Genomic DNA, 24,835 nt, shown 5'->3' on the forward strand with positions numbered 1-24,835 from the left:
CTTCCAGAGAGGTGGGAATAGGGCAAGGACTGGGAGGGTGGGGCTGGAACCTCCTCCCCCAAGCCCCACCCACCCTATCAGAGCTCCTCCCAGAGACCCAGAAAAGCCGATCTGTTCAAGCAGAGAGGCCCCAGAGCAGGGTAGGCTCCCACTCTGAGCTTGAGTTGGGGTCTGGGTGGGAGTTTCCCTTGATTCTGAGTGTCTACAAAATGTTCTCTGGGTGGCTTAGACCATGGCTTCTCCCAAGGATCTGGCAACAAGGCTCCATGAGAGTCTGGGGAAGTCTTAGGTAAGTCTTGATAGAAACAGTTGTCAGGAGGGGTTTGGCTGAGGCCAGCCCTCAGGGAAATTGAGGGAAAATGGGAGCAGAGGGAAAGGAAAGAAGGCTGAGCAGACTGATAAGGAATTCTTCTAAGGAGGAGCCTAGGCTGTCCCATCACCCTGTAGGCTTTGCTGTGGCAAGAGGGGCGGAAGTTACACTACAGGAAGGACTTCCTGACCATGAGGAATGTGCATTTAAGAAGGAGGTGGGGGGCTTCCCTGGTGGCGCAGTGTTTCAGAGTCCGCCTGCCGATGCGGGGGACGCGGGTTCGTGCCCCGGTCCGGGAGGATCCCTCATGCCGCGGAGCGGCTGGGCCCGTGAGCCATGGCCGCTGAGCCTGCGCGTCCGGAGCCTGTGCTCCGCAACGGGAGAGGCCACAGCGGTGAGAGGCCCGCGTACCGAAAAAAAAAAAAAAAAAAAGGAGGTGGATTATTTATCGGAGTCGGATTAGCCCTGGGGTGTCTGTGCTCTATTAACCAGCAGTCAGCTGGGCTCAGGCTGAGTGGGCAGGAAACTACCCACTTTATAGGTCATGAAGCCCTTGGTGCTAGATGCCTTATTAACCCTGCATTATGAGGTTCCCCCTGGAGCCTTCAGGGAGGGGGTGAGCAGCCATCATCAGGCATTTGGGTGCCCCAGAAATATGTTCAAGCTCAGATGGGAAATTTTCTGGGTTTCCCACTGGCCTGATGCTGCCGTAAGAGTGTTGGAGATAAGACTACAGAAGGAATTTCCACAGCAAAGCCATGGATAAGAGCCTAATGCAATTGTTTTATTTATCTATTAGATTTTTTTTAAGCCATTTTAAAAAATTGAAGTATAGGGCTTCCCTGGTGGCGCAGTGGTTGAGAGTCCGCCTGCCAATGCAAGAGACATGGGTTCTGTGCCCCGGTCCGGGAAGATCCCACATGCTGCGGAGCGGCTGGGCCCGTGAGCCATGGCCGCTGAGCCTGCGTGTCTGGAGCCTGTGCTCCGCAGCGGGAGAGGCTACGGCAGTGAGAGGGCCGCGTACCGCAAAAAAAAAAAAAAAAAAAAAAAAAAAAAAAAATTGAAGTATAGTTAATTTACAGTGTTGTATTAGTTTCAAGTGTACAGCAAAGTGATAGTTATACATATATATATATATATTCTTTTTCAGATTCTTTTCCATTATAGGTTATTACAAGATAATGAATATAGTTCCCTGTGCTATACAGTAGGTCCTTGTTGTTTGCAATTGTTTTATTTTTTAAAGACTATGGCCCAGTTGGAAGTGGGAGGTTTGAAAGTTTAGACCACTGCAGGGACTTCCCAGTAGGTAGGAGTAGAGAGACCCCACCTTGTGGGTAAGTGGAAAGAGGAATATGAAAGACGGTGTCATGTCTCTAGCTGGGAAGTCTTGAGCAAGAGGAGAAACCAATGCTAGTCTGGTTAGACTGGATGTGATGAGATAGAGGGACAAGGGAATGGCTGAAATGACCTAGAAACTTTCTGGCATTTTAAACTTTCTGGATAGATTGAAAGACAAAGGTGTGCCTCCTTTTAGTCCCCTCCCAATCCACCAACTTCCGCCCAAGCCAGGGATCTGTCACAACTCGAGAGGTGGAAATTCTGGTTTCCCATGCCCAGAGCTCCCAGTGCTGGCTTTGCTGCTATGGGTACCTGGAGAGCCACACGCCTGGCCCAGCCAGGCTGAGCCTCCCATCCCCTGCCTCTGGGGCCTGGGAAACCCCCTTCTTTATTCTCTTGGATGGCACCCATGCCCAAGAGTCTGGACACCTAGATTCTGCACTGTGTCTGGCTCAAGGGTGAGATGAGATGGGTGGCTGGGGGGTGCAGTCCCAGGGGAGGATTATGCAGAGGCCCAGGGAGATAGACAGCAGCAGCACAAGGACCAGGGAGAGAGGGGGCAGCTGCAGAGGCCGGGAGACAGCCAGCCACTCCCTGCCCTGGGCCACTTTCTGCACGATGCTGATGGCCAGCCCTCCAGGCTGGACTCCCATCTCCTCCCTGCAAAAAGAGGCTTGTAGACATGAGAGTCAGCGACCTAAGCCCAGTTGGGGAGAGATCAGAGCAGGCTGATTCAGACCTGGTCTGCTTGTTTGGGTCATCAGAGGGTAGCGCTGTGTACGAGGTTCTGGGTATCAACAGATCTGAAAGTGCCAGGAGAGTCAGGTCTGAAGAATCTATATTGTGAGTGCAGGAATCTGCTCCCCAGAAAGGTCCCTGCCAGGACCAGGCATTGGTCTGGGCTCTGGGCTATGGGAGGAGGGAAGGCAAAGAGGAAATATCAAGAAAGACTTCCCTGAGAGTAAGGTGAGAAAAGGCAAAGTGGGGCTATTGGTGCAAAGAGATCAGAAGGGCAGGATGGGGAACAGCTGGACTCCTACCCAGAGGGGAGAGTGAGGCGGATGAGGCCTGTGGGATGATGGAAGTGAGACTCTCTAAGGGCACTCCGGAGAGGAAACTGGCCCTTCTCTCTAGCATCCCCCCCACAATACACACTTCTGCTGCCTGGGGCTGTCTGATTGGTTCCCAGGGAGGATGTGGTAAAGACTGCTCACCCAGAGAGTGGTGGGTGCCTGTTTCCCCAGAGCCGTCTGGTGACAGCCTCTGGCTGAGCATGGCCCTTCCAGCCCTGGGCCTGGACTCCTGGAGCCTCCTGGGCCTTTTCCTCTTCCAGCTGCTTCTGCTGCTCCTGCCACCACCGACGACTGCACGGGGTGATGGGCAGGGGCCCACACCCAGGGTCAAATACTACGCAGGTAAGTGTCTGATGATCAGGAAGTGTGGGGATGGCAACACCGGGCTGACTGAGAAAGGAGTGAATGATGAAACTCACCTGGGGCAGAGATTGAGGAAAGGGAAGTGAGGGGACCAGGGGGCCAGGGGCGTTGTGCCTTCTGGTTCTCCAGAGTTGGTGATTTTTCTTTCCCTCCTTAAATGTCACTGTTATCAAACTGGTCACCTCAAACCCGTAACTGCTTTCATGCCCTCAAGTGCCCCAAAGCCAAGGCCCCTGCCAGAAGAGCATCTGTGGGCCTGGTGACCCAGGACACACCAGGACACACAACTGCACAGATGATGCTGGACCACGTCATGCCCAGTACTGTGGACACCAAGAATACAAGAACTCAGTGTGGCCTGGCTGGGATACGGACCCTGGGACCCATTAGGCACAGCCTGGCTGGTTTCTTACTGAGGCTGTGGTGACTGCTGGTCTTCCACCTCCAGGGAGAAGATTCAGGAAGGAACATGGGCCCTGTAGGAGTTGTAGGGGCAGTCTCCTGGGCACAGCTGTGTCTTTAGCATCTTTCCGGGGCAACGTGGTAAAGGAAATGCATGTTGCCCGTTGATGGAGGGGCCTCCTCTGTGTTGGGTGCTGGGATTACAACATAAACAGGACTCAGCCCCTGCCCTCAAAGTGCTGATGGTCCCAAGGGGGAGGCAGATGAACAGACAAGCACACTTTGGGGCGGTCAGTTCAGTGACAGAGGGGTGCATACAGTTCTGGGGAGGCTGGCCTCTCCAGCACCTTGCCACACGTTTCCCCAGCTCCTCCTCTTGGTTGGTCCTAAGAGTCTCTGAGCCTCCAAAGGTAACAATTAGCTAGTCAGTCCTCTAACTAATGCAAAAGTACAAATGTGCTCATGAGAGAGGATTTCAGAAGCTCCTCCCCACATGCTGATATGCCAGGGGAACAGGCACACACACCCCACCTCTGCCACACCACGGTGATGGCTAGACCTCAGGGAACCTCCCACAACCAACTGGAATCCCATGCCCAGGTGACATCTAGGCGCTTGCAGGAAACTTTGAAGAAAAACATTTCCTTTCTGTTCAGCCTATGGCAGTGATTCTTGTGGTGGAAATTTCCTGCAATAGAGGCGGGGAGAAAAGTGGGGCTGGTGAGTGGGACCCCTACAACCCACAGCTACTCTTGACACATAGTCCTATCTACATCTAGCTTTCCTGTCTGTGGCCGCCAACACCTTCCTGTTGTCTGTCTGCCTTCTGCTCTCCCCACGGGTGAGGACCAACGTGTCCTCCCCCACCACAGCCCCCAGGCCTGGAAGAGCATCCATTGTGCCTCACTTTATTTCCTGTCCCTTTGTCTGTCTCTTGGGTACGGGCCACCCTCCCCCAGCCCCAGTCTGTCATTACCCTGTCTCTGGCTGCCTTTCCTCTCTACTATAAGCTCAACACACAAAGCTCCTATGGCTGCCAGCAGGGTGGGACGAAGCTGGGAACTGCTGATGAAGAGTGGGTCCAGTTGCCAAGGTCTGGGGAGCACACTCTGCCAGCCCTTTTCTTCCCCTGATTTTATCTCAGAAGTCAGCTGCTTGCCCACTGACTTTTTTTTTTTAAACTTTTTTTTTTTTTTTTTTTTTTTGCGGTACGTGGGCCTCTCACTGTTGTGCCCTCTGCCCTCTCCCGTTGTGGAGCACAGGCTCCGGACGCGCAGGCTCAGCGGCCATGGCTCACGGGCCCAGCTGCTCTGCGGCATGTGGGATCTTCTTGGACCGGGGCACAAACCCATGTCCCCTGCATCGACAGGCGGACTCTCAACCACTGTGCCACCAGGGAAGCCCTAAACATTTTTTTTTAATTAATTAATTAATTAATTTTTTGGCTGTGTTGGGTCTTCGTTTCTGTGCGAGGGCTTTCTCTAGTTGCGGCAAGCGGGGGCCACTCTTCATCGCCGTGCGCAGGCCTCTCACTGTCGCGGCCTCTCTTGTTGCGGAGCACAGGCTCCAGATGCGCAGGCTCAGTAGTTGTGGCTCACGGGCCTAGTTGCTCCGTGGCATGTGGGATCTTCCCAGACCAGGGCTTGAAGCCGTGTCCCCTGCATTGGCAGGCAGATTCTCAACCACTGCGCCACCAGGGAAGCCCTGCCCACTGACTTCTCATCACTGTCTCCTTCTCACCACCTCTCAACAGGGGATGGACGCAGAGCTCTTAGCTTCTTCCACCAGAAGGGCCTCCAGGATTTTGACACTCTGCTCCTGAGTGGTGATGGAGACACTCTCTATGTGGGGGCTCGAGAGGCCATTCTGGCTTTGAATATCCAGGATCCAGGGGTACCAAGGCTGAAGAACATGGTGAGAGGCCAGGGGAAGGGCGTGGGCTGGGAGTGAGGAGGGGACCAATGGCTGCCCTGCGCTTGGGCTGCTTACGCATGAATAACCACCCAATTTGCTGTTACCTATAATCAGCAACAATCAGCAATTCTTTTTTTTTTTTTTTTTTTTTTTTTTTTGCGGTACGCGGGCCTCTCACTGTTGTGGCCTCTCCCGTTGTGGAGCACAGGCTCCGGACGCGCAGGCCCAGCGGCCATGGCTCACGGGCCCAGCCGCTCCGCGGCACGTGGGATCTTCCCGGACCGGGGCACGAACCCGTGTCCCTTGCATCGGCAGGCGGACTCTCAACCCCTGCGCCACCAGGGAAGCCCAGCAATTCTTTTTTTAAAAAATATTTATTTATTTTATTTTTTGGCTGCATTGGGTCTTCGTTACAGCGTGCGGGCTTCTCTCTAGTTGTGGCCCGCGGGCTCCAGAGTGCGTGGGCTCTGTAGTTGTGGCATGCGGGCTCTCTGGTTGTGGCTCGCGTGCTTAGTAGTTGTGTGCAGGCTTAGTTGCCCTGTGGCAAGTGGGATCTTAGTTCCCTGACCAGGGATTGAACCTGCGTCCCTGCATTGGAAGGCGGAATCTTAACCACTGGACCACCAGGGAAGTCCCCAACAATCAGCAATTCTTCGTATAGACATATATATATGATTGGTATAACAGACAAGAAACACTGTAGTGGCTTCACTATTCATTGGTACCGTGAATACTGGTTGAATACTATTAATTACTAAAGTGGCTGATATGGAAATCATTGACATATGAGAGAAACATTGACTCAAATTATATCAATAATATGATATCCACCCACTGGTAGAAATCACTGAAGCTTCTGTGTTAAATTACAGCCACCCTACTCATGGGAACAACGTGAGGGAGAATGGGAGAGGGAAGGAAAAAAGGGAGGGAGGGAGCTAGCAATTACTGAGCATCTCCACGGTTTGTTTTTCTCAATGTGTGGTCTGTGGGCCACCTGCACACATGGGATGCCAATTAAAAATACAGATTCTGGGCTTCCCTGGTGGCACAGTGGTTAAGAATCTGCCTGCCAATGCAGGAGACACAGGTTTGAGCCCTGGTCCGGGAAGATCCCACATGCCGCGGAGCAACTAAGCCTGTGTGCCACAACTACTGAGCCTGTGCTCTAGAGCTTGCGAGCCACGACTACTGAAGCCCGTATGCCTAGAGCCCGTGCTCTGCAACAAGAGAAGCCACCGCAATGAGAAGCCTGTGCACCGCAAGGAAGAGTAGCCCCCGCTCGCCGCAACTAGAGAGAGCCCGCATGCAGCAACGAAGACCCAACACAGCCAAAAATAATAAATAAATAAATAAATATAATTTTTAAAAAATACAGATTCTCTGAGGTGTGAGGAACTGACATTTTTAACAATTTCCCCAGGAAATGTGGTGGGTTTTTTTTTTTGCCAACTTCTGCTTTTATACCATGCATGGCATTAGGTGCTTTACATATGCTACCTAGTTGTGCCCTCCAGAAGCCTGTGCAGTTGACCAAGATCACTCAACCAGTAAGTGGCTGAGTCTAGATTCAAACTCAGGTCTGATTCCATAGGCCATGTTCTACCATGGAGCTGTGTCTTAATGAATAACAGTATCATCAGAGTAATAGCCAGGGTCACAAAGTGAGGTTATTATAGCCCACTAGCATGTAACTAACCACTATGCCTGCTGGTAATTTCACATCAGAGCCAAGGGGGGGATGGTAGGTCAGAGCTAGAGCTGAAGACCTCATTCCCTTTATCTCCCCTTTCCCAATGCCCCACTTCAGATACCCTGGCCAGCCAGTGACCGAAAAAAGAGTGAATGTGCCTTTAAGAAGAAGAGCAATGAGGTAAGTAGAGGTGGAGATACTGGGGCTCTGGTAGAGAACCCTGGTGTCCCTAGACCATCACTGGATGATCTCAGGTTGGGAAGGCAGCAGAGGATGCTTGTTTGCATAATAATTGCCTGCATCATGTTCTATAAAGACAGACAGGGACTGCCTCAGCATTGCCCAGCCCTTCTCCCTACTAGGGAGTGAAGGAGCAGCCTCTGGGGGCCCAGGAGTTTGGGGCAAGTGCCCTGGAGGCCTGAATTCTCTATCTCCCTCAGACACAGTGTTTCAACTTTATTCGTGTCCTGGTCTCCTTCAATGCCACCCATCTCTACGCCTGTGGCACCTTCGCCTTCAGCCCTGCTTGTACCTTCATTGTGAGTTATCTGGCACCAGCTCTCAGGCCCCAAGCATCCCTCCTCACGTCTACTCCCAGCTCATCCTCTGCAGCTCTGGAAAACTCTGGTTTTCCAGACGCAGGACCCTTGTGAGCTTCCTGGCCCCAGAGCAATTTTCCTCTACATCCCCTCCCCTTCCTCCCTCACGCCCCTCCTTTCCCAGACATGAGACTCTGGCGTTCTGGCCCCCCAGCCACTCCCCCTCTCTAGGAACTCCAAGATTCCAACCTGTTGCCCATCTCGGAGGACAAGGTTGTAGAGGGGAAAGGCCAAAGCCCCTTCGACCCCGCCCATAAGCACACGGCTGTCCTGGCAGGTGAGTATGAGGTTCCCTGGTCCATCCCAGCAACTGCTTTTCCTGGTCACTTTGTGACATATGGAATCTGACAATTTCCTGAAAAACAGGGGACAGAGGGAGGAGAAGCCAGGAGCCATGGAACACAAAATCAGAGGGAGAATCAGGTACCCCAAACACCAGCTACTGCTGAAACTGCCACAAAGGAGGTGGAGCAAAATGGATATGGAGAGAGGCACAGAGACGGGAGGGTCCAGGAAGGGTCTCAGGCAGGGAAGAGGCCTGAGATTCAGTCATTTGTTCAACAAGTATGCTCTGTATGAATGCCCCCTCTGGTGTGCCAGGCATTGTGCTAGGAACTGTAGGGATTACAAAGAAGAAATCATGGTGCTGTGCCCTCCCGGACACAAACCATTACAGGCTTCCCACCCTGGCTTCCCGAAGGCGGTGGACTTTGACTGAGAGGGACCTTGAAAGATAGGTAGATGGGCAGGGAAGGTGTTCCATGAAGAAAAGGGTAGGACTTAAGGTTCGGAAACAAAATGAAGCCGTCTTCGGGCAACAATGAGTGATTCTAACTGGCAAGTGGTTTAACTGGGCATGGGAGGGAGGAGCCAGAGAAAAGTGCCAAAACACTGGAGGCCATAAGGTTGGCCATTCCCTGTGGGCACAAGGACCTAAGAACGGTGCTCAGTGGGGGGCTGTGAGCTGGGCTTTGGGATTCCATAGGAAGGTATAGAACACCTGAAGGAGGCCAGAGACTGATGTGAATGCTGACAGGTCTGAGGAGGGCAGGGGCAACCCTCCAACTGATGAGGTCTCCCCTCCTCTCCCCACACTAGATGGGATGCTCTATTCCGGCACCATGAACAACTTCCTGGGCAGTGAGCCCATCCTGATGCGCACACTGGGATCCCAGCCCGTCCTCAAGACGGACAATTTCCTCCGCTGGCTGCAACGTAAGGACCTGAGCCCCATCCAGCACAGGTCTGGCCCCCTTCCCCAAGTCCCGGAGACCTGGCACTGTGAACTGCTGTTAATTTACTCAACTCTCGTTTGTTGAGGCATACAGTGTGCAAGGCATTGGCGGTACTGCAGGGAAGAAGACAAAGCTCCCGTCCTCTTGAAATTTTCATCTTACATAAATAATGAAAGAAGTAACAGTCGCTCCCCCCCCACCCCCCACCCATGGCTACGTCTCGACCAGCTGTGAGACCCGAGAGGTCATGTCTCCTGTCCCCCAGAGCCAAGGGTTTTCACAAAGGGGAGGCCAGGGCATCCAGGTGCTCCATCTCTTAGCCCATCTGCCCCGCCCCTGTAGAGGACGCCTCCTTCGTGGCAGCCATCCCTTCGACCCACGTCGTCTACTTCTTCTTCGAGGAGACAGCCAGCGAGTTTGAGTTCTTCGAGAAGCTTCACACATCCCGGGTGGCCAGAGTCTGCAAGGTCTGCAACCTGGGCGGGAGGCGGGCCTGGCTGTGGAGGAGCCAATGGGGAGATGGCAGAGGCGGGGCTGAGCGCTTAGGGACCAATGGGAGTGAGGGGTGGAGAAGAGGGCGAGGTCACGTGGGGCAGGGGGCGTCCCCTGACTCCTCCGGTGCCCCTAGAACGACGTGGGCGGCGAAAAGCTGCTGCAGAAGAAGTGGACCACCTTCTTGAAGGCCCAGCTACTCTGCGCCCAGCCGGGGCAGCTGCCCTTCAACGTCATCCGTCACGCTGTCCTGCTGGCAGACAATTCCTCCACCGATCCCTATGTCTACGCTGTCTTCACCTCTCAGTGGTGAGCAGCCAGGCGGGAACGTGGCGGCTGGAAGCGGGATTACGGGTCAGCACCCCTGTTGCCCTGGCCCGCCAGGGAGGATAGGAACTGATGTGAGCCGAGCACATACTCCACACTTCACATACGAAGGCATTTGATCGTCACCGTCTCCCAGGAATTTGACTCATGCCCTTAATGTAGATGGGAAAAATAAAGCTCAGAAAGGTTCTTACTAGTTTATATCCTGCCTGGTTCCAAAAAGGATAGGAGGCAGCTTACAAAAGGCAAACATTAAAATAAAATAAAATCCATGAGGAAATGGAAATAAAAAGAGAATAAGAGAACCCAGGGATCCGGTCAGCACATTACACATGTGCTTTACAAACGTGCGTTACGAATGTGCAGTCCTGGGATGTCGGCACAAATTTAGCTCTGAGCTTCCTAATGGTCAGAGCAAAGAGTGAAACACCACCAGTGACATAAGATAAAAATGCAGTCATTGCTTGGAGGCTGAGAAAGTTTAACTTACTTGCTGTGGTCTGGTATCTGCTGACAATATGTCAGGTATCAAAGATATCTGTTGTAAGCAGGGTCTGGTATCTGTGGCATCCAGAACTGAGAATATTGTGTATGTCACAGGTTAAAGAGAACAAGAGAGACCTTTTGTCTCCACAGACCAAGGCTGAAGGAATAAAAATAGTTGTAGTTAGGCTCTGGTTGTTTATCTGAGGACCAGGAATACATGGGATCCCCAAGGAGGAACACTTCATCTGGAGCCTGTTGGGCAGCTGGTTATGCTGCCCCTCCCATAGGGGCCCAGTCTGGGCAGGCCAGGCAGGAGACACCCCAGGGCATGAGCCCCATTTAATTCTCATTAAAGATAATCACACCTCAGATCCTAAGATGGGCTAGAGTCTGGGGCTCTCCTAGCCCTTATCACCACAGCTGGGGGCTGACCCAGCCCTTCATCCTCCTGCCCTTCTGGGGTTTCTCACCAAGGGTGGGCCAGGGCTGGAAAGGGAGCTTCCTGGTATAGCAGAGGAGGTTACAGACAACGTCCCCTCTGGCTTTCTCCAGGCAGGTTGGTGGGACCAGGAGCTCTGCTGTCTGTGCTTTCTCACTCAAGGACATCAAGCATGTCTTTGAGGGGAAGTATAAGGAATTGAACAAAGAGACTTCACGCTGGACTACTTACGGGTTCCCTGATATCAGTCCTCGGCCAGGCAGCGTGAGTACTACCCATCCCACTGAGCAAACCTGCCTCCCCAGACACATAATATGCATGTCAAAGTACCTATCACGGCATAATAAATGCCCAATAAATGCTAGTGTTCCCCGCACCCCCAGGTCCTGTCTGCTCAGATATTCACCCATTCTGGCTGCCCCCATCCTAAACACAGAGCAGCACCTCTTCACCTCAGCTGAGTGCACCCCAAATACCTGGGTACATCACTAAGGAAACAAGGGAGCACGGGCTGTGCCAAGGACTGTCTTGGGCATCTTCACCTGCATTTCTTATTTAACTTTTGTTTTTTGATCAGAGTGTATATGTACAGCATTTAAACAATCATTCAGATTTACATGGTTGGTTACAAAAAAACAGCCCTGTTTCCTATCCTCAGCACTTTTTCCTCTCTAGAGACAACCACCTTCAACTCTTTTAGCTGATTCTTTTGATATTTATCTCTAAATCTTGAAATACTTTTCTTGCTACTTCTTGATGTTTCAGTGTCAGGCAGTGTCTATTGAATTCTCATTCTGGATGGTGAGGATTTAACCATGTCCCCCACCCGCACTCAGCGATGTGCTGGAACTGGCTTGCAGCAACTAGCAAGAACCCTTTGTGCATCTCTTTACAAATCCGAGTTCAGTGACAATACATTGATAGCTTGAAATCAGCCATGGTGGGAATAATACATCATGGAAATCAGCAAACACTTCAAATCAGAGGTCTCCCCGCTTGTCGTTCCCCAGAGCTGCCTTATCAACACACCACTGCACCCACCCCTCATCTCATTACTATTGTTTTATAGTAATTTTGGTTAGATCAATATTTATATTATGATTCACTATTCACAACTGAGCCAGGTAGTAAGCCATGATTATTTTTCCTTTTTGCATAATTTAAAAATTTTCCCTGGGGTTAGTAATTATCTTGATTATTATTATTATTATTTGCTTTGTTTTCTAAGCTCTTATCTTTAATTCAACCCCAAACCCTTCCTCAGTTATCTGAATCTCTTTTAAAAACAGATCCATTAGGTATTCTAAGAGTTTCGTCTTCCCAGAGATCCTTCCTATCTGCTGCAGTCTGTACTACATCTACATCTTAACTACATCCGGGACACAGCTGCCATCCTGGAATCTCGCTTCCTCATCATTCTGGGGATTCCCTTTGCCTCTTCCTTGCGACAATCTGGTGTTTCTTGCATCCCACAACTTCCTCTCTTTTCTTTTTTTTCACTATCTCATTTTAGTGGAGATTCCCGGAAAGGGATACATGGCAGGTAAGTTTTTTTGAGACCTTGAATGTCTGAATATGTCTTTATTCTACATTCACATTTGATAGTTTGCCTAGGTGTATCTAATTCGAGACTAGAAATATTTTTCCTTCCAAACTTTGAAGGCTTCCTCTATTATCTTCTAGCTACCAGTGCTGCTGTTGAGAAGTCTAAAGCTATCCTGATCCCCAACTCTTTGAATGTCACCTGTTTTTTTTCTCACTGGAATCTTGTAGTACCTTTTTTGTGTCGCTGGTTGTTTTGAAATTTCATGATTGTGCCTTGATGATATCTGTTTGTTCATTGTCTGGACATTCAATTTTCCCCTTAAGCCTGGAATTTTAGTTCTTTCAGTTCTAAGAAGTTTTCTTGAACTATTTCCTCCTGTTCCCTTTTCATTCAACAAATATTTTTTGAGGCCACCTGTCACCGTTGTAGGCACTGGGGATATAGCAGTGAACAAAACAGACAAAAGTCTCTTTCCTCATGGAGCTGACATTCTAATGTCAGAATGTTTTTTCACTTCTTTCTGGACCTCCTGGACTAGTCCTCTACCTTTTAAAATCCTTTAAAAGATTTTTTTCATGTCTTTGGTTTTGTTCTACTTTCTGAGAGAGTATCTCAATTTTATCTTCTGATCCTTCTATCAGATTTTAAATTTCTGCTATCAGATATTTAATTTACTAAATTTTTTGAGCTTTGAATGTCTTTTATAAACATGTTCCATTATAGAGAATTTTAAATATATAAAAAGTGGACAGAATAGTGTAATGGACCTCCGTACACCCATCAGCCAGCTTCAACTCATAGCCAATCAAACTGTTTCATCTATACCCCACCCACTTCTCCTCTTATTATTATTATTATTATTTTTTTTTTTTAAAGGAGGAAATTTTTATTTATTTAATTTTGTCTGGGATGGGTCTTCACTGCTGCGCACGGGCTTTCTCTAGTCGCGGCGAGCGGAGGCTATTCTTCGTTGCGGTGCACGGGCTTCTCACTGCAGTGGCTTCTCTTGTTGTGGAGCACGGGCTCCGGGCACGCGGGATCAGTAGTTGTGGTGCACGGGCTTAGTTGCTCCGCGGCATGTGGGAATTTCCTGGACCAGGGCTCGAACCCGTGTCCCCTGCACTGGCAGGCAGATTCTTAACAACTGCGCCACCAGGGAAGCCCCCCTCTTATTATTTTGAAACACATTCTGGTTATTGTATCATTTCATCCATATTAGTTTTCTATGGCTGCCGTAACAAATTACCACAAACGTGGTGGTGTGAAACAACAGAAGTTTATTCTTTCACAGTTCTGGAGGCCAGGTGTTTGAGATCAAAGTGTCAGCAGTGTTGGTTCCTTCTGGAGGCTCTGAGGGAAAATCTATTCTATGCCTCGCTCTAAGCTTCTAGTTGGCTGCTGGAAACCCTTGGTGTTCCTTGTCTTGTAGGCACATCACTCCAATCTCTGCCTCTGTCATCACTTTGCCTTATCTCTGTATGTCTCCTCCACTTCTCTTATACAGACACTTGTCATTGGATTTAGAGCCCATTGTAATCCAGAATGAGTCATCTTTTTTTTTTTAATATATTTTATTTATTTATTTATTTATTTATTTGGCTGTGTTGGGTCTTAGTTGCTGAATGCGGGATCTTTCATTGTGTTGCATGGGCTTCTCTCTAGTTGTGGCGTGCGGGTTTTCTCTTCTCTAGTGTGGCGCACAGGCCCCAGGGCGTGTGGGCTCTGTAGTTGTGGCACGTGGGCTTAGCTGCCCCACGGCATGTGGGAACCTAGTTCCCCGACTAGGGATCGAACCCACATCCCTTGCATTAGAAGGTGGATTCTTTACCACTGGACCACTAGGAAAGTCCTCAGAATGAGTCATCTTGAGATTTTTAATTATGTATACAAAAACCCTTTCTGCAAATAAAGTCACATTCACAGGTTTTAGATGGACATGTCTTTTGGGGGGCTACCATTCATCCCATTACCTCATCCATAAATATTTTGGTATGTATCTCCAAAGGATAAGGGCTTTGAAAACAACAACAACATAGCCATAGTACCATTATCACACCAAAAAATTAATAATAGTCCCTTAATCTAATATGCATTTAGTGTTCAAATTTCTAATAGTCTCACAGATATCATAAGGGTTTTTAAAAAATATTATTTGTTTATTGGAATCAAAATCCAAATAAGATCTGTACATTTGGATTGGTTGTTCTTTTCAGTCTCTTTTAGTCTGTATGTTCGCTTTCTAACTTCTTTTTTTCTCTTGCAATTTATTTGTTATGTAGAATTTTCCACAGTCTGGATCTTGATTTTGCATCTCTGTGATGGAGTTTAAGTATTTTCTGTAAATTGGTTGGTGTTTGGATCTAGAGATGTAATCAGATTAAAGTTTGATTTTCAGGAACAAAACTACATCATAGTGGTAGTGTGGTCTTCTTTCAGGAAGTATGTAATCTCTGGCCACACTCTTTTTTTTTTTTTTTTTTTTTTTTTTTTTTTGCGGTATGCGGGCCTCTCACTGTTGTGGCCTCCCCCGCTGCGGAGCACAGGCTCCGGACGCGCAGGCTCTGGACGCGCAGGCTCAGCGGCCATGGCTCACGGGCCCAGCCGCTCCGCGGCATATGGGATCCTCCCAGACCGGGGCACGAACCCGTATCCCCTGCATCGGCAGGCGGACTCTCAACCACTTGCGCCACCAGGGAGGCCCTGGCCACACTCTTTGAAATAAGAACTCCTCTTTTGTAGCATTATGTTCTTGTTTCATGCGTATACTATCTTCATACTTATCTCTCTTAAGATAGTAATGATACTTTGCTGAGGTTTTCTTTTCTCTGAATCATTTCTGTTTCCTCTTAGGTTTTTGTTTATTCATTTTTTCCATTTCCTTGTTTTGATCTCTTTCATGTTCATGGTTTCACTCACATATCTGGTAATCCTTGGCTATCTACTCATATTTAAGAGGGAGGGGACCATGAAGCTGTTTGGAAACTCTGCACCCTGGGCATGACTTGGCAACTTGAGCTCCGTGATAACTCCACTGAGGATGGTCTGGCTGGACTGCTTTGTTGGGGACCTTCAATGTCAATATCTTTAAGTCTTTCCTCTTGGACCTCTAGTCAGTTTTCCTGGAGTAGATTCTTCCAGTCTTCTGCCTGGAGGGAGATGATCTGGCTCCTGGTGTCTGGGAGCCATGGGGAAAGAGGGCTGGGTGAAGGTACTGTGTCTACTTGGATTTAATCCCCTGCTTTCATGGTGGTGTCACCCATCTCTACTGTACTCCATTCAGAGTCCCTCTGTCTTACCCTCTCCAGAGAATAAACCTCCAGTTTGGGGCAAGGGTATGGAAGGGACAGTCACTCAGTGGCATGGAGCTGGGAGGAAACCTGCCTACTTCTTAAAGAGACTTTCAAATAATCTTCTTTATTCAGCCCCTCCTTTACCCCATTTCCAGAGGTGACTGGGGCCACTATTCCATGAACTTCAGGAATTCTGCCTTATAAATCAGATAGTTTGAGGTTATCCCTGGGCTGGCTTAAGAAGATTCTTTTATCCTGCTAAGTCTTTTCCTATTTGTTCATTTGCTTTCCAGCTTCCAAAATGTGGCTGCTTTTGCCTTCTCTCCTGTTCTCCCCATCCCTGTAGGTCTGTGTCTTTAAAAAAAAAAATCCCTTTGGGAGGAAGTGAGAGTAAGTGCATATGCTCATTCTGGCATCAAAATGAAATACAGATGTTATTACATCACTTTACAGATGAGGAAGTTGCAACTCATAGAGGCGGGGTAACTTGTCTGAGGACATATCTTGTAGGTGACAGAGCTGGGGCTGGTGCTAAGACAGTGCTCTTGGAAACGGAGGACAAGAATCGTGACCAAAGATCAGGACGCAGGTGTCCCAAAGCCACAGTATGCTGGTGTTGGCAGGGCCTTTCGAGAACAGCTGGTCCAACCCCCTCATTTTATGAGTAAGAAAAAGAAGGCCCAGAATGGAGAAGGGACTCTCCCAGAGTCACGCATCAAATTCATGCCACACCATGATGAGAAACACTCCCTATTCACCACCCCTTTCTGTGACATCATTCATTCAATTACTGACTCAGCGAACATTTATTGGACACCAACTGTGTGCCAGGTCCTGTGTTAAGCCTGGGCTTACAGACATGAGTTCAAGGTTGTCCTTGTCTGCAAGGGACCCTCACTCTACTTCCTGCTGGTGGCCAGGCATCCTTGGTGAAGGTGATGATGGAGGAAAATAATGACAGCTAATGTTTATGAAATACTTACTTTATGCCAAGCACTGTTCTAATTACTTTTCATGTATTGGTGCATTGCATCCTCACAGCAAGCCTGTGATGTATTGGTAATAGGCCCATTACACTGTTAAGGAACCTCAGGCACGCTGAATTCAGAGGCTGGAATTCAAAGCCAGGCAGTTCCTGAGTCCAGCTTTAATCCCCATCCTGAAATGAGGACTGCCAAGAGGAAAGGAGGCAAAGGAAATTAGCCAAGAGGGAGGGAGGGAGGGAAGAGGCAATGGGTGAGTTGAAGGAAGGAGAAAGCTGACCTGATCTGCCTCCTTCCCCTTCAGTGCTCGGAGGGCCCCTCCTCTGATAAAGCCTTGACCTTCATGAAGGACCATTTCCTGATGGATGAGCCGGTGGTGGGGACACCCCTGCTGGTGAAGTCTGGTGTGGAGTACACACGGCTTGCGGTGGAGACAGCCCAGGGCATCGACAGGAATAGCCATCTGGTCATGTACCTGGGTACCAGTGAGTAAAGGGCTGAAGGCCACCCCTCAGGGGACCAGAGCAGGGTCTGCAACTCAGGCTGAGGAGGGAAACCTTTGAGTTCATTCACTCAGGCATTCATTCAACAAATGTTTTCTGACCACCTACTTTGTGCCTGGCACCCTGCTAGGCTCTGAAAATACAGTGGGAGAACAAAACAGTCCTGTCCCTACCTTCTCTGAGCTTTCAGTCTGGTGGGGGAGAGAAACATGGAGGGCTTTGGTGACCTTAGCAAGAACTGTTTATCTTATGGGGAAGACATGCTATAGAGAGGTGAAGAGTGAGGGAGGATAAAGGGGGAGCTGGAAACAGCGAGAGTAGAGATCACAGATCACGCATCCGGAAGCTTGGCTGTGAAGGGGAAGAGGGGAAGGGGAGGTAACTGGAGGAGGGCGTGGGATCCAGCCAGCAATCTTTTTAAAGATGGGAAAGATCGTCAGGATCCAGTAGAGAGGGAGATGGCGAAGGGATGGGCAGGTGAGGGGCTAAATGGCAGGTTAAGTTGCAGAGGCAGCAGGAAGCCTGGTTCTAGAACCAGGTGGAGGGACTGGTCGTGAGTGGGGGAGGTACAGACCTCTGCTGGGATGGGAGTGAAGGAGTAGAAGCGGGGATAAAACTGAAAGGGGGAATGTATAGACTTGTGGGGGAAATGGGCAAGAAGTAGAGGGAGCTCTTTTGTGAAGGCTTTTGTGTTTTCTACGAAGTAGGAGGACACAAGGTCATGAGCGGGGGAGGGGCGGGGGGAGACTGAGGGATAGAAAAGGTGGGAGGTTTGAGGAGAGAGGAATAGATTCAAATATTCATCGTAGAAAGAAGGAGCGGCTTCGCTAGTGGCGCAGTGGTTAACAATCCACCTGCCGATGTAGGGGACACGGGTTCGATCCCTGGTCCACGAAGATCCCATGTGCCACGGAGCAACTAAGCCCGTGCACCACAGCTACTGAGCCTGCACTCTAGAGCCCGCGAGCCGCAACTACTGAGCCCGTGCTCCTAGAGCCCGTGCTCCACAACAAGAGAAGCCACCACAATGAGAAGCCCGCACACCACAATGAAGAGTAGCCCCCGCTTGCTGCAACTAGAGAAAGCCTGCGCGCAGCAACGAAGACCCAACGCAGCCAAAAATAAATAAATTTATTTTAAAATAAAGAGAGGGCTTCCCTGGTGGCGCAGTGGTTGAGAGTCTACCTGCCGATGCAGGGGACACGGGTTCGTGCCCCGGTCCGGGAAGATCCCACATGCCGCGGAGTGGCTGGGCCCGTGAGCCATGGCCGCTGAGCCTGCGCGTCCGGAGCCTGTGCTCTGCAACGGGAGAGGGCACAACAGTGAGAGGCCCGTGTACCGCAAAAAAAAAAAAAAAAAAAAAAAAAAGAGAGAAAAAAGGAGAGACAGTCTGCGGGGGAGATGGGGAAGATTGCCAAGCATATATTATATTGAGGGCCTGGCTGAGGTGGATGACCTTGAGCTTTAGTGGAAGAAACCCATCAGGTTCATTCATTCTTTTAGGACATCAGCTGTGCATATATTGGGTATACAATAGAGAACAAAACAGACAAAAATCTAGCTCCTTTTTGGAGTACGTGGGGACAGACAATAAACATACCGAAGAGTCAATTACTTGGTACATTATGAGATTAGAAAATAAATAGAGCAGTGTGTGGTCAGGAATCCCGGTTGGGGTGGTAGTAATGTTTAAAAGGGTGGTCAGGGTAGAGCTCACTGAAGTGCCTTTGAGCAGAGACACTTGATGGAGGTGAGGGAGTCTGTGATGTGATTTTCTACAGAAGCGCTCATCAGTCCACTGCCCCATGTCCATGGAGAAAGGGGACGGTTGGGTTCCTCCAGGCATGGAGTTTTATCAGGCAGTTGCAAAGGAAGGACCGAGAGGCAAGGGATTTCCAGCCATTTACAAGCAAGCTCCATCTCCGTGGCATAGAGGGAAACGGTCTGACAGATCTTTGTCCAGTGCACACTTCAGAAGGAACTTTCTGACAGCTGGGGAAGCCATCTGGAGTCAGAGAGGGAGCACGAGAGGGGTGTGTAGACGGGGTCAGACAATTTCAGCTCTCTCTTGTCTCTTCACAGGCACAGGGTCCCTCCACAAGGCTGTGGTGAGTGGGGACAACAACACTTATCTGGTGGAGGAGATCCAGCTGTTCCCTGACCCTGAGCCTGTTCGCAACCTGCAGCTGGCCCCCACCCAGGTGGGAAGGGGCCTGACCCTCAGATGGCCTTCTAGTGGGGCAGGCCTTGGGTGCTGGGTCCTTCCTAGGTGTGGCGAGGATGCCCTGACACTCTCCATCTCTCTTCCAGGGCGCAGTGTTTGCAGGCTTCTCAGGAGGCATCTGGAGGGTTCCCCGAGCCAACTGTAGTGTCTACGAGAGCTGTGTGGACTGTGTCCTTGCCCGGGACCCTCACTGTGCCTGGGACCCAGAGTCCCAAATCTGCCGCCTCCTGCCCAGCCCCATCCCGTGAGTGCCAGTTACCCAGCTTATGGTCTTCCTCTTTCCAGGTGCTACTAACACATTCCCTTCAAGATTCCCCCGGCCTGTGGGGGGCTCCTTCAGGGATGGAGTTGCATCAGGCAGTTCTGAGCTGCTCCAGCCCACTCTGGGCTTCTCTTCCCCTCCTCTCTGTTCTACCTAGTCTCCCAGACCCGCCTTCTTCCCCCCTGCACTTCGCTCTCTTGCTCCCTCCTCCTCCCACTCTTGGCTGTTTCAAGGGATAATTTTTGCTTTCCCTGCCTTCTCAGGAAGTCCTGGAAACAGGACATGGAGCGTGGGAACCCAGAGTGGGCATGTGCCAATGGCCCCGTGGGCAGGAGTGGAAGACCTCGGAGCCACCCCCAAATCAGTGAGTGTGGGACCAGGGGAGGTACAAAGGCTCGGGAGGACTTCTGGGAGGGGGTGGGCATTTCTGCCTCAGTTTCTCCCCCAGCACCTGCCTGGCTTGAGACCTGAATACCCAGAGTTGGAATGGATTGGGATGTAGGCTGTAGGGAAGAGGGATAGGAATTCTAAGCTGGGATTCAGGATTGGGGTTACTTCTGGTGTCAGAGTTGGAGTCAGATGGACTGGGGAGGTTAGTATGGGGCCCAGACTGGAGATAGGAAAGGGGTCAGAGTTGAGTTTAGGAGTTGAAATAGAAGTTGGAGGTGGGAGTTGGGGCCCACACGTCGGGTAGAGACTCCCTCCTGCCTGCTCTCTCCTTAACCTTTGGCCCCTTTCCCTTACCTACAGTTAAAGAAGTCCTGGCTGTCCCCAACTCTATCCTGGAGCTCCCCTGCCCCCACCTCTCAGCTCTGGCCTCTTACCGCTGGAGTCACGGCGCAGCAGCGATCCCAGACACCTCTTCCACAGTCTACCGTGGCTCCCTCTTGCTGCTATTGCGAGATGGGGTGGGGGGTCTCTATCAGTGCTGGGCCACTGAGAATGACTTCTCATACCCTGTGGTCTCCTACTGGGTGGACAGTCAGGACCAACCCCTGGCCCTGGATCCTGAACTGGCGGGCATTCCCCGGGAACGCATGGAGGCCCCGCTGACCAGAGTCGGTGGTGGGGCTGCCCTGGCTGCCCCGCGGTCCTACTGGCCCCACTTCCTCACCGTCACTGTACTCCTTGCCTTAGTGCTTTCAGGAGCCCTCATCTTCCTCCTCGCCTCCCCTTTGGGGTCACTCCGAGCCCGGGGCAAGGTCCAAGGCTGTGGGACCCTGCCCCTCGGGGAGAAGGCCCCATTGAGCAGGGAGCAGTGCCTCCAATCCCCCAAGGAATGCAGGACCTCTGCTAGTGATGTGGACACTGACAACAACCTCCAGGGCACTGAGGTGGCTTAAACTCTGGGTACAAGCTGGAGCTGTCGGGTAGGGCAGAGTGCCTGGCCGTGCTGGCTGGGGGGACCGGGAGCAGTGCAGCCCTGACTAGGGTGGGAGTAGCACAAAAGACCACCTTCCTCCCACAAGAGCACCTTCTCTGCCACTCTGTGCCACCCATAGCACTCAGTGGGGCTGGGCACAGCGGCCTGACTCCCCTATGGGACTCCCTTCTGCCAAGCACGTGGCCTCTCTAATGGGGGGCTGCCCCAGACCTGGACCTAGGCTATGATAGGAGGACCTAGAGAGGATCCTTCAGTTCTGGCCATTCCAGGACCTTCCAGAAACATACTGCTACAGGAGACCCTAAAACACCAAACACCTAAGCAACTGTAAGATAGCACACCACACCTGGAGACTCCACTCTAAAAGCAGCTGCCACCTTGGACACCAACACTCCCCTCTCCCAAGGCTCTCCAGGACTCTGCAGGGAGCTGCTCCCTTCCTGCTCCCCTTATCAACTCAACCGGGGAGGTCTTTCCTGAAGTCTCACCTCCTTCCATCTTGTTTCAGTTGGGGCAGATTTAACCCCTTCTGGCCTGGCTAGAACACAGGGGTGATCTGAGCCTTGTTCACTCCTTTTCCCTGGACCCCTTTCCTCTCCCCTCTCCTTTGTTTTGGGATTCAAAAACCACTTGTCACAGACAGTTTATTTTTTATTAAAAAGACAAAGCTTATGACTGGTGCTGTTTTTGTCTGAGCAGAGCGCTCCAGCCGAGGACCGTGGGAGGTAAGGGGAGCAGGCAGTCCGAGGACATTAGTAGGTTTGTAGAGTGATTGTTCTCTCCAACTCCAAACCACCTTTTTTGCCCTGCCAGCTGCCTCCCAGCCCCCAGCCAGCCCCACAGCCCTTTCTTCCACTCCAGGCGCTGCTAGAGAGTGCCTGCAACTCTGCCTTTGGGGCCAACACACGTCTGTGTGTCTGCTGGCCAGGCAGCACCTCATCCATCACGGACTCCGTGCCGCAGCCCCACAGTTGCTGTCCCCAGCTGTCCCACACTTCTCTTGACTCCTCCTCAGCCCCCCTTTCCCACTGCAAGCTGTTGGTTTCAACTCTTGGTGGATTGAATTTAGAGCAAGACTGTGCAGTCACCCCCATCCTGGCCACATCCTTCCCAATATCTGACAAACACTCTGTCCACACCCCCTTACCACCTTCCCCCTCTCCCTCTGTCACGAAGGCACATGTCCCTCCTCCAACGAAGGCTAACAGGTGCGTTTGCCCCTTCCGCTGTGCCAAGACCCCCTGCACCGCCCTCCCCACTTTATTACTCCCTCATCGTTAACCTCCCTTCTTCCACCCACAAGTGTGCTAGGTGTTCTCTGTACCGAAAAAGAAAACAAAGCAATAATCCTTCCCACAGCTCCACCCTTTCAGTCTACCCCCTCCACCCTCACTAACTCTTTCTTTCCTGTTACCACCAATCACCAGGCAGGGTCCGTTCTTGCTGCCCCCCACCTCACCCCACCCCCACTGTCGCCCTCACCCTCTTTAATGCCCTGTGGTCTGTCTGGCTTTTCCCCCACCTCTCTGCTCAGATGACTCTCCACGATTTCTCAGAAGCTCCCCACTGGCCTTGACCTCTGCGCAGTCTTTACACCTTGGCCACACTATTCTTCTTACAACTCTCTTCTACTATGGCTTTTTCTTCAAAAAAAAAAGTTTTTTTTTTAAATTTTCAATTGTGGTAAAAAGCATATGGTGATATAAAATTTATCCCCTTAACCATACAGTTTATGCATACAGTTCAGTATGTTAACTATATTCACATCGTTGTATAACAGATCTCTAGAACTTTTTCATCTTGCGAACCTGAAAGTTGATGTCCATCAAACACCATTCCTCCTCCTCCCAACCCCTGGCAACTTTCTGTCTATTAGTCTGACTACTTTAGGTGCCTCATATAATCATAGTATTTGGCCTTTTGTGACTGGCTTATTTCACTTACCATACTGTCCTCAAGGTTCATCCATGTTGCTGTATATGACAGGATTTTCTTCCTTTTTTGAGGCTGATTAATATTCCATCGTATCTATAGACTACAGTTTCTTTATCCATTTTTCTGCTGATGGACATTTGGGTGGTTCACTTCTTCACCAGTGTGAATAATGCTACAATGAACATGGGTGTGCAAATATCTCAAGATCCTGTCTGCTAGGGCTCCTTTATTGGCGTTATTTGGCTTCTCTTGGTATTTCTCCCCTTCCGGTTCCTTTTCTTCCTCCCATTACTCAATGCACTTTTACCCTGAGCCCTGGCTTTCACTGTTCCAAGCACCCTTTCCAGACCTTCTCTCTTGTGGCTCCCCATGACCTCTAGGCCAACGGCTGTCGGGTAGTGGAAAGGGAATGAGGCCAGGGTTGAGCTCCTGGGGCCTTCGTCTGCTGTTAATAGACTTGGACAGCTCTTCCTGTCTGCACCTCAATTTATTCACCTCTCAGAGGGAAAGGATGCACAGGAAACTTCCTGCTTTAAGCATTATGGATCCCTCATTGTCAAATACATAGCTCCAGGGCTTCCCTGGTGGCGCAGTGGTTGAGAGTCCGCCTGCTGATGCAGGGGACACGGGTTCGTGCCCCGGTCCAGGATGATCCCACATGCCGCGGAGAGGCTGGGCCCGTGAGCCATGGCCGCTGAGCCTGCACTCCGCAACGGGAGAGGCCACAGCAGTGAGAGGCCCGCATAATGCAAAACAAACAAACAAACAGATAAATAGCTCCAGAGCTGAGCTTTCTCCTGTCCTCCAGCCAGTTCAAGGACAAGGCTGCTGGACATCTTTATCCAGGTGACCCAAAGGCTCCCAGAACACCTTTTCTCTGTTTTCCTTCTCAGCCTCCCACCAACATCACTCTGGAATGTACTCTTTCCTCATCTCCCTCTAAGGTATAATTTAGAGGCTATCTCCTCCGTGCCATCTTCCCAGCCTGCCCCAGTCCTGGATGATTAGTCTTCTCTAAGATTTCCCCCGCACTCACTGTCTACATCATTCATGAGGTACTTAGACCCAACCATAAGAATGTAAAACACAGCTTTTCAGGAAGATGGTGTTGAAGGCCAAGAAGGAAGCCCCTGCCCCTCCCAAAGCCGAAGCCAAAGCAAAGTCTTTAAAGGCCAAGAAAGCAGTGTTGAAAGGCGTCCACAGCCACAAAAAAAGAATGTCTGATGTAATCTACCTTCCAACAGCCCAAAACACTGAGGCTCAGGAGGCATCCCAAATATCCTCAGAAGAGCGCCTTTCAGAGAAACAAGCTTGACCATTATGCCATCATCAAGCACCTAGTCAGCCATGAAGAAGACTGAAGACAACAACACATTGGTGTTCAATATGGATGTCAAAGCCAACAAATACCAGATTAAACAGGCTGTGAAGAAGCTCTATGACATTGATGTGGCCAAGGTCAACACCCTGATCAGGTCTGATGGAGAGAAAAAGGCATATGTTCGACTGGTTCCTGACTATGATGCTTTGGATGTTGCCAACAAAATTGGGATCATCTAAACTGAGTCCAGCTGGCTAATTCTAAATATAAAAGTTTTCAGTATATATAAAAGAAAGAATGTAAAACACAGAAGGGGATGGCACATGCAGTTACCCCTTCTGGACTCTCAGCACCCTGGGGGCAGGAGGTATCTCAACCCCATCTCCACAGCCTAAAGCGTGAGGCACTATGCTCTAGTGAGAGGAGGCACCTGGCAAATGCTTACTGGTTTTTTTTCTTTTTTTTTTGCGGTACGCGGGCCTCTCACTGTTGTGGCCTCTCCCGTTGTGGAGCACAGGCTCCAGACGCGCAGGCCCAGCGGCCATGGCTCACGGGCCTGGCCGCTCCGCGGCATGTGGGATCTTCCCGGACCGGGGCACGAACCCGTGTCCCCTGCATCAGCAGGCGGACTCTCAACCACTGCGCCACCAGGGAAGCCCATGCTTACTGTTTATGAGAGCAAAACCTTGGTCAGTCTCATCCTACCTGACTTC

The 24,835-nt window shown here is 50.5% G+C and overlaps 1 protein-coding gene and 1 pseudogene across 4 annotated transcripts; both read left to right on the forward strand.

Moving 5' to 3' along the window:
- Positions 1 to 95: 95 nt before the first annotated feature.
- On the forward strand, positions 96 to 21,516 carry SEMA4A (semaphorin 4A). 4 transcript variants are annotated; one of them, XM_060088238.1, is made up of 15 exons: positions 96 to 140; positions 2,896 to 3,066; positions 5,243 to 5,403; positions 7,214 to 7,276; positions 7,537 to 7,635; positions 7,867 to 7,972; positions 8,794 to 8,910; positions 9,273 to 9,397; positions 9,559 to 9,731; positions 10,788 to 10,938; positions 16,798 to 16,978; positions 19,079 to 19,197; positions 19,307 to 19,464; positions 19,746 to 19,846; positions 20,233 to 21,516. In XM_060088238.1, the coding sequence occupies exons 2-15, from the start codon at positions 2,925 to 2,927 to the stop codon at positions 20,823 to 20,825; spliced, it is 2,289 nt and encodes a 762-aa protein (XP_059944221.1). In that variant the 5' UTR covers positions 96 to 140; positions 2,896 to 2,924; the 3' UTR covers positions 20,826 to 21,516. The 4 variants fall into 4 exon arrangements, with proteins under 4 accessions (XP_059944221.1, XP_059944218.1, XP_059944225.1 ...); XM_060088235.1 differs by having other exon boundaries at positions 105 to 289; XM_060088242.1 differs by lacking the exon at positions 7,537 to 7,635 and having other exon boundaries at positions 105 to 289.
- Positions 21,517 to 23,903: 2,387 nt separating this feature from the next.
- On the forward strand, positions 23,904 to 24,361 carry LOC132482985 (large ribosomal subunit protein uL23-like; annotated as a pseudogene).
- The last annotated feature ends 474 nt before the right edge of the window (positions 24,362 to 24,835 follow it).

This window comes from Mesoplodon densirostris, chromosome 2, assembly GCF_025265405.1.
Source record: "Mesoplodon densirostris isolate mMesDen1 chromosome 2, mMesDen1 primary haplotype, whole genome shotgun sequence".
Lineage (NCBI taxonomy): Eukaryota > Metazoa > Chordata > Mammalia > Artiodactyla > Ziphiidae > Mesoplodon > Mesoplodon densirostris.

What these genes read in the sequence shown, in the direction of transcription:
- SEMA4A (XM_060088238.1), top strand. Translation starts at nt 2,925, where the DNA reads ATGGCCCTTCCAGCCCTGGGCCTGGACTCCTGGAGCCTCCTGGGCCTT. An exon ending in TACCAAGGCTGAAGAACATG is followed by an intron (nt 5,404 to 7,213) that starts GTGAGAGGCCAG and finishes GCCCCACTTCAG; the next exon opens with ATACCCTGGCCAGCCAGTGA. An exon ending in CTCCTGCCCAGCCCCATCCC is followed by an intron (nt 19,465 to 19,745) that starts GTGAGTGCCAGT and finishes CTGCCTTCTCAG; the next exon opens with GAAGTCCTGGAAACAGGACA.